Source organism: Capra hircus, unplaced genomic scaffold, assembly GCF_001704415.2.
Source record: "Capra hircus breed San Clemente unplaced genomic scaffold, ASM170441v1, whole genome shotgun sequence".
Lineage (NCBI taxonomy): Eukaryota > Metazoa > Chordata > Mammalia > Artiodactyla > Bovidae > Capra > Capra hircus.
The window spans coordinates 1-8531 of record NW_017192635.1 but is presented as its reverse complement, the minus strand read 5'-3'; the positions used below and the strand labels follow the sequence as shown (position 1 = coordinate 8531).

At 69.0% G+C, this 8531-nt stretch overlaps 1 protein-coding gene and 1 pseudogene across 1 annotated transcript; both read right to left on the bottom strand.

Moving 5' to 3' along the window:
• Nucleotides 1–1996: 1996 nt before the first annotated feature.
• On the bottom strand, nt 1997–3497 carry LOC108634910 (annotated as a pseudogene).
• Nucleotides 3498–6781: 3284 nt separating this feature from the next.
• On the bottom strand, nt 6782–8370 carry LOC108634909 (basic proline-rich protein-like; the record flags this gene model as incomplete). The annotated part of the gene is made up of 2 exons (XM_018045235.1): nt 6782–8028; nt 8203–8370. Coding segments are annotated over 2 exons (1415 nt in total), but the record flags the coding sequence as incomplete, so codon positions are not given.
• Nucleotides 8371–8531: the final 161 nt, after the last annotated feature.

The following is an 8531-nucleotide window of genomic DNA, read 5'->3' as shown; positions in this document are numbered from 1 at the left end:
GGGTGAAGCCTGCCCAGGCCAGTATGGGGCTGCCCTCATGGGTCCTGGCGCGGCTGGTGGCCTGTGCCTCAGCGCGGCTGTGCAGGGTGTGTTCGTGGCGACAGTGGCGGCTGAGGGCTCTCCTGAGCAGCAGCGGGGGTCAGGCAGTGGCCAGAGCCTGCAGGAGTGCAGCTCTGTGCATGTGCTGTCTTGGGCTCGGGACTGTGACCCGAACTCGCGAGGGGTGTGGATCCAAGACGACCAGTGAGCTGTGGGCGTCAGCATTCTGGAGGGACTTGTCCCGTGTGTGCCTCTGGGGGCCCTCCTGACTGCCTGCCTTCTGCTCTGGTCCTGGGAGCCCTTGGGGGCAGTGGCCTGGTGGCAGTGGCTGGTGGCGGTTGTTGAGGTGCCTTCGTGAGTCCAGAATGAGTGATTTTGGGAGCCTCGGGCAGGTTACCTGGGAGTTGTGTTTGGATTTAGTGCCAGTTGGTTGGCTCTTCGCACATGTGCTGGGTGGTTTTCGCCTCTCCTGTCTTCTGCATGGCGCTCACGTGTTGTCTGTCTGTTTCAGGGAGTCAGTGCCAAATGAGGAGGAAAGGCCGAGGTCATCGCGCTGCAGCGAGGCACCTTCCTCCCCCGGCAGCACCAAGCACTCCCCCACACGAGAGACCCTGACCTACGCTCAAGCCCAGAGGATGGTGGAGATCGAGATCGAGGGGCGCCTGCACAGGATCAGCATCTCGACCCCTGGAGATCATCCTGGAAGATGACCTCAGATCACCGCCGCAGGAAAATGAGCGATTGGCAACAGCAACCCAAGGAAGAACAGCGGAGCGGCGCGCCGTGTGCTTGAGAACTAAGCGCACAAGAAAACGCGGGTCAAGAGAAAGGACCCCCCCAGCGCACGCGCGCTGGACCGCCTCCGCCTAGCGCCCTCCCTGAGCCGGTCAAGAGTGCGGGTGGTGGAGTACAGCCCCCCGTCGGCGCCGGCGGCGGCCCCCCGTGTAGCTACAAGTTCGTAGGGAGAAGTCGGCGAGGCTGGACAACGAGGTGCGACGCTCGACATCGCGACCGAGGAGGACTACGCCTAGCTGGAGCTCGTCAACGAGACGCGGCAGGGGCGACTGCGTGCACGGCCCGTGTCGGACAGAGCGTGTTCGAGTTCCTCATGGAGCCGCTTAGAGAGAAGCCTCGGCACTGGAGAAGCAGAAGCAGGGGCAGCCCAGTGGCGCTGATCGACCGCGAGGAGCGTGTGGCGCGTCTGCATGGACCGGCGAGTGCGCAGGACCAGAAGCAACGCGATCCCTGCTCTGCGAGCATGTCGCAACCTGCCGCGGTTGCACCAGGAAGTGCTACGGCGTGCACCTACTCCCCCGAGGGCAGTGGCTCTGCGCGCCGACTGCCTGCAGTCCGCGCCGGGACGGTCCGACTGCGTGCTCTGCCCCAACAAGGGCGGCGCCTTCAAGAAGATCGCGACGATGACGACCCGTGGGGCACGTGCGTGTGCGCCTGTGAATCCCGAGGTGGGCTTCGCCACCCACGTCCTTCATCCGAGCCATCGACGGCGTGCGCATTCGCGCGCGCTGGACAGCTGACCTGCCTCCCTCTGCAAGCAGAAGGCGCGTCGGCGCCTGCATCACGTGCACACGAGCAACTGCTACACCGCGCTTCCACAACGTGAGTGCGCGCCAGCGGCGCGGCCTCTACATTGAAGATAGGGGAGCCGCTCGCACCCGAAGGAGTCTGGCCGGTCGCGCCGCCGACCTTCTCCCGTGCAGGAGCCGCTTACTGTGACGTCCACACCCCCCCTGGCTGCACCCCGCAGGCCTCTGAACATTTACGGGGAAGCGTGGGATGAAAAAAACGGTGTCTGTCGGCAAGAAGAGTTCGGTCAAGCGGGTCAGGTCGCAACACGTACAAGGTCAGGAAGAAAGCCAAGACGCAAGAACCACGGCGGAGTCCGCCACGTCGCCCCGTGTGTTGCGCCCTACATCACACGCGCGCTCGACGCGCTGCATCAGGGGGCGAGGGTCTGTGCGGCAACGCCACGTGCCGTCTGCACCGGCCACTGACGGCCCTTCTGACGGGGGGCTTGTTTCCCGGCTGGCCCTTGGTCTGGGAGCGTGGCTGTGTTGTAGGCGCACACACGGGCGGCGGGCCGTTGGCGTGGCTCCCGGGCCGTCTTCTTGGCCTTCTTGGCTTTCTTCCTGACCTTGGACGTTGTTGAACCTGCCGGCTTTGACCGAACTCTCCTTCCGACAGACACCGTTTTTTCATCTCCCACGTCCCCGTAAATGTTCAGAGGCCTGCGGGTGCAGCCGGTGGGACGCGTCGTGGACGGTCAGCATAAGCGGTCTTCCTGACGGAGGAAGGTGGGGCGGCGCCGCCGGCCAGCTCCTTCACGCGGGCTCCAATCTCATGTACGAGGCCGGCCCGCTGGGCGCAACGTCACGTGGAAGGCGGTGTAGCAGTTTGGCTTTGTGGCCTGGATGCAGGCGCCCACGCCTTCTGCTTGCAGAGGTAGCAGGTCAGCTTCCAGCAGCGCGGGGGGATGTTCCCGCACGCCGTGGATGCTCGATGAAGACGGTGTTGGCGAAGCCCACCTCGGGATCCACAGGCGCACACCACGTGGCCCCAAGCGGGTCGTCGCTCCGTCTTCTTGAAGGCCCGCCGCCCTTGTTGGGGCAGAGCACGCAGTCGGCCGCGCCGGCGCGGGACTGCAGGCAGTGGCGGCAGAGCCACACTGGCCCTCGGGGATGTAGGGCACGCCGTAGCACTCCTGGTGCACCGCCAGGTTGCACATGTCGCAAGAAGAGGATCGCGTGCTGTCTGGCACTCGCCGTTCCAGCAGACGCAGCACACCGCGTCCTCGTCGAATCAGGCACTGCTGCTGCCCTGCTTCTGTGCTTCTCGCAGTGCGAGGCCTTCTCGAAGCGGTCATGAGGAACATGCGAACCACTGCTCTGCGACACGCCGGGCACGCAGTCGCCCCCTGCGCTTCTCGTTGACGATCTCCAGCCAGGCGTAGTCCTCCTCGTCCATGTCCGTACTCCACCTCGTTGTCCAGCTCCTGGCCGACTTCTCCACGAACTTGTATGTACACGGGGGGCCGCCGCGCGGCGCCGACGGGGGCTGTACTCCACCACCCGCACCTTGGGCTCAGGGAGGGCGCTGGCGGGGGCGGGCGCGCCGTGGGCGCTGGGCGGGCGTCGCCTTTCTTCTTGACCCGGTTGTTTCTTGTGCCGTTATTCTCAAGCACACGGGCGGCCGCTCGCTGTTCTCCTTGTTGCTGTTGCACTCGCTCATTTCCTGGGCGGTGAGGTCATCTTCCAGGATGATCTCCAGGGGGGTCGAAGATGCTGATCCTGTGCAGGCGCCCCTCGATCTCGATCTCCACCATCCTCTGGCTTGAGCGTAGGTCAGGGTCTCTCGTGTGGGGGAGTGCTTGGTGCTGCCGGGGAGGAAGGGGCCTCGCTGCAGCGCGATGACCTCGGCCTTTCCTCCTCATTTGGCACTGACTCCCTGAAAACAGACAGACAACACGTGAGCGCCATGCAGAAGACAGGAGAGGCGAAAACCACCGCAGCACATGTGCGAAGAGCCAACCAACTGGCACTAAAATCCAAACACAACTCCCAGGTAACCTGCCGAGGCTCCCAAAATCACTCATTCTGGACTCACGAGGCACCTCAACAACCGCCACCAGCCACTGCCACCAGGCCACTGCCCCCAAGGGCTCCCAGGACCAGAGCAGAAGGCAGGCAGTCAGGAGGCCCCAGGGCACACACGGGGACAAGTCCCTCCAGAATGCTGACGCCCACAGCTAACTGGTCGTCTTGGATCCACACCCCTCGAGTTGGGTCACAGTCCCGAGCCCAAGACAGCACAATGCACAGAGCTGCACTCCTGCAGGCTCTGGCCACTGCCTGACCCCGCTGCTGCTCAGGAGAAGCCCTCAGCCCCCACTGTCGCCACGAACACACCCTGCCAGCCGCGCTGAGGCACAGGCCACAGCGCGCCAGGACCCATGAGGGCAGCCCCATACTGGCCTGGGCAGGCTTCACCCCAGAGCAACCCCACCCAGCCCCTGCAGGGCCTCAGAAGTGGCCACCCATTCCAGCCACCTGCCTGCCCCTCAGGGACCTTCTCGCTGCTGGCTTGACGCAGTGCTGGCCATCATCCTGTCACAGTGAGGGCAACCCAGAGACCCCCCTCGCCATCCACAGAGTGCCCCTCCTCCCTGTCGGGCGCAGCACGGGCTCGGGCGCCTACAGCTTGGCCGTTGGAGCTTTCGAGCACTTGCTCTTGTCAGACATCCGCCAGCGGCCACCGGCAAGTCCTACTCCCAGTCTCCCTCTCCTGACGATCCCGGACTCTGGTCCAGCACCCGCCAGAAAGGTACACCTTAGGACTGATGACAGTGCCCTCTGCCCACTCCAAACCACCACACGCCACTGACAGGAAGCAAGTGATGCTGACGAGACTGGCCGACACTCGTGCCGCGGTGGAGCCCAAGAGCCCCGCCAGCCGACAAGGCCCTGGGCGAGTCGGCCAGGAAAAGGCGCCATAGGCGGCCTGCGCTGTCACACCTGAAAGGAATCGCAGCAGACCCCGAGATGGCATTCCTTGAGAGAGGTTCCTTCTGACTGTGGTTTTCCTTCTCTTTTGTAAACAGAAAATGTTTCTGTGAAATCTGACAAGAATGCCCTCCAAAGGGCGAGGCCCTGAGAGCCCGTGGAGCAAACCAACCGTAACCACCTGCATCTCCAACACCCAAGGGGCCCACAGCCCGCTGCCACGACTCACTGGGGTGCAGTCACGCCAAGCTGCCCCCAGCTGGCGCTGGCCCTGCCAGCCTTCTGGGGGAGAGGAGCAAGTCCCCCTGCTGTCCACACCCAGCGCTGCAGGAGGGCCCCTGTGCAGCCAGGCACAGCGTGCAGCCTCAGGGGTGCCTTTGCGGGGCGGGCAGAAAGCCACAAGCTGCGTTACTCAGAGAGCGAAGGCAAACATAGTAATTTTCTTCCTCCAGAGCACGATACCAGAGTACGCTCTGACTGGTCTTCAAAAGGTCTCTGCTCGTGGACGTGAGGAGCTTGTTATGTGTCGCCCTACAACAATCTGAGACCCTATAATGGAATGACAGCTTATGTCATGCCTCTGTTGAAAGGCCCTGATGGACAGACAAGAGGCGCGGATCACGCTGAGACCACTCAAGCACCATTCGTACTTCGAGGCTCCATCGCAACTTTACACCTGACTCCGTGCAGGAAGTTCCATGGAGCCAGCATCCAGACTCCTCTGATAAGCCTGAACTAGCCTGGCGCCAGCAGAGCAGGCATACGCGCTCGCACCCTCCGAGCCGGTCGGCTTCCTACGCACGCCTGGCTTTCCGAAATTACATCACTTCCTGTGGCCGCTCGGCCGACGGAACAGCCTCTGGTGTTTGCGCCAGCGGCGGTCGGTCAAGCGCGCCGATTCGGCCGCAAGACCCTGTCTGGGCGGAATTGGATGGTCTGCGCGTGCGCTCCGTGAATACACGTGTGCCCATCAGTAGTTCAACAGTCCGTACTTCTTCAAGGGGCGGAGCGTCCCTGCGGAGCCAAGAGGGGACTGCGCGCCGGCCGTTCAGAGGAAAGTCCCACTGTGACACAGTGAATTGTTTGCCGTGGGCCTTAAAGCTCATGCGGACGGTCAAGGTTCATGGATCCGTGGCAGTCTCGCCGGGAGAAGCCGGAGACCTCCCCCCGCCCACCTCGCGGCGCGGGATGGCGCGTGCTGCGCTGGCAAGGTGGCGGCTCGGCACCTCCACAGCCCGGCCTCCCTCCCGTCCAGCCTCCGCCCGCCGGCTTCTCGCTCTCTTCCCTGTCGATGCTCCCGAGCCGCCCGGCCTCGCCTCCCCGTGCCCCCCGCGCTCCCGACAGGCCTTTGACCCTCACGACCGGACCTCCGGGCTGCCCTCGCCGGCCGCAGTCCGCTACTCTAACCCGGGCCGCCTCCCTCCATGGCCTTGCACGCTCACGACGGCCCCCGGCCCCTCCCGCGTCGCCAGGCTCCCTCCCCGCCGGCCCCCGGCCTCTCAACCCGGCCGGCCTCCCTCCCGTCCAGCCCGCCGCCGGCGCCCTCGCTCCCTCCCTGTCGAGCTCCCAAGCCGCCCGGCCTCCCTCCCGCGGCCCCCCGGCTTCCTGCGACCGGCCTCCGGGCCGGGCTCCGACCGGCCTCCCGCGCGCGCCTCGTCCCCGCACTCGCCAGGGCCGAGCCTCCGCCGCGCCCGCACCGCCGCCCGCCGCCGCCCACAGCCGCGGCCTCTCCCCGGCCGCGCGCCGCGGACAATGCGTCGCCGCCGGCGGCCCAACATGGCGGCGGCCCCAGGCACCGGAAGGCCGGCGGCGGCGCGGCCGCGCCGGAGCGGCGGCCCCCGCCCGCCCGGCGCACTCACCTTCGGGGCCGCGGCGCGGAGCCGGGCCGGCCGGGCGCGGGGGCCGGCGCGGCCGAGGCGCGTCTGTAATGGCGCCCGCCGCCGGCCTCCTCCGCCAGACGGCCGCGGCAGGCCCGGCACCGCCGCCGCTCTCGGCGCGCGGGCTCGCTGGCGCGGCGCCCGGCCCGGCGCTCGCGCGGCGGCCGCGGGCTCGCGGGCGGCGCTCGCGCGGGCGGCGCGGGCCCGAGCGGAGGCCACGGCGCGGGAGCCCGCGGCCGGCGGCGGCGTGGCGCGGGGCGGCGGCGGCGGCGGCGGCGGGCGGCGAGGCGCTGGGCGGCGTGCTTCGGACGCCAGGGCCGGCTTGCTCGCCCGCTCGTCCCAGCGAAGCTAAACAATGCGGCGAGCGCTCCGCCCCGGGCGCTGGCGTGCGAGACCGCCCCGCCCGCCGCCGCATGACGCGCGCCCGCCGCCGGGGAGGGACGGAGGGCAGGGACCGCGCGCGCGGCGCTGGGCCGGGGCACCGAGGGGCGCGGGCTTCGAGGAGAGGGGGCGGCCGGGCGGCGACGGGAGCCGCACACGGCCGGGGGATCTGAGGGGGCGCAGGGCGGGCGACGGGGCACCGCACACGGGCGGGGGCATCTGACGGGCGTGGGGTTCAGGAGAGGGGCGCGCGGGCGGGCGATGCGGCACCAGAACACGGGCCGGGGGCATCTGAGGGGGGCCTGGCGGGCGCCGGGGCCGCGCACACGGCCGGGGCATCTGAAGGGCGTGGGGTTCAGGAGAGGGGGCGCCGGGCGGGCGATGCGGCACCAGACACGGGCCGGGGGCACTGAGGGGCGCGGGCTTCAGGAGAAGGGGGCGCCGGGCGGGCGATGCGGCACGAGACACGGGCCGGGGGCATCTGAGGGCGCGGGCTTCAGGAAGGGGGCGCCGGCGGCGCGACGGGAGCCGCACACGGGCCGGGGGCATCTGACGGGCGCCGGCGGGCGACGGGGCACCGCACACGGCCGGGGGCATCTGACGGGGCGCCAGGCCGGGCGACCGGCACCGGACATCGGGCCGGGGGCACCTGAGGGGGCGGTCCGGACGGGCGGACGGAGCAGCCGCACACGTGGCCGGGGGCATCTGAGGGGGCGCCGGGCGGCGACGGGGCACGGACCGGGCCGGGGGCATCTGAGAGGGCGCCGGGCGGGCGACGGGGCACCGCACACGGCGGGGGCATCTGAGGGGGCGCTGGGCTTCAGGAGAGGGGGCGCCGGGCGGGCGAACGGGAGCCGCACACGGGCTGGGGCATCTGAGGGCCGCCGGGCGGGCGTGGGGCACCCCGACAACGGGCCGGGGGCATCTGAGGGGCGCGGGCTCAGGAGAGGGGGCGCCTGGCGCGGGCGACGGGGCAGCTGCACACGGGCCGGGGGCATCTGAGGGGCGCCGGGCGGGCGACGGGGCACGGACCGGGCTGCGGCGCATCTGAGGGCGGGGTTCAGGAGAGGGGGCGCCGGGCGCGACGGGGCACTGCACAGCGGGCCGGGACATCTGGGGGCGCCGGCAGGCGATGGGGCACCGGACACTGGCTGGGGCATTCTGACGGGGCGGGCCAAGCGGGCGACCGGGCACCGGACAGCCGAGCGGGGGATCTGAGGGGCGCGGGCTTCAAGAGAGGGGGGCGCCCGGCGGGCGACGGGGCACCGCACACGGCCGGGGGTCACGCTGAGGGGCGCCGGCGGGCGACGGGAGGCACCAGACACGGGCCGGGGACTATCTGAGGGGTGCGGGCTTCAGGAGAGGAGGCGGCCGGGCGGGCGACGGGCCTGCACACGGGCGCGGGCAATCTGAGGGGCGCCGGCGGGCGACGGGGCAGCCGGACACGGGCTGGGGGGCATCTGAGGGGCGTGGGTTCAAGGAGAGGGGGGCACTGGTGGGCGAGGGAGTCGTGGACACAGGACTGGGGGCATCTGAAGGGGTGCTGGATGGGGAGCCTGGAAGGGGAGTGGAAGGGGATGAAAGGCACCAGTCAGGTTTAGTTGGAAGCACTGATGGGGCAGGCCCCGCTGAGTGATTTGGGGGACCTGGAAGGGGGGCACAGGACGGAGGGAGCGCAGAGTGAGCGCCAGATGGAGCACGGGCTGGGCCAGGCAGA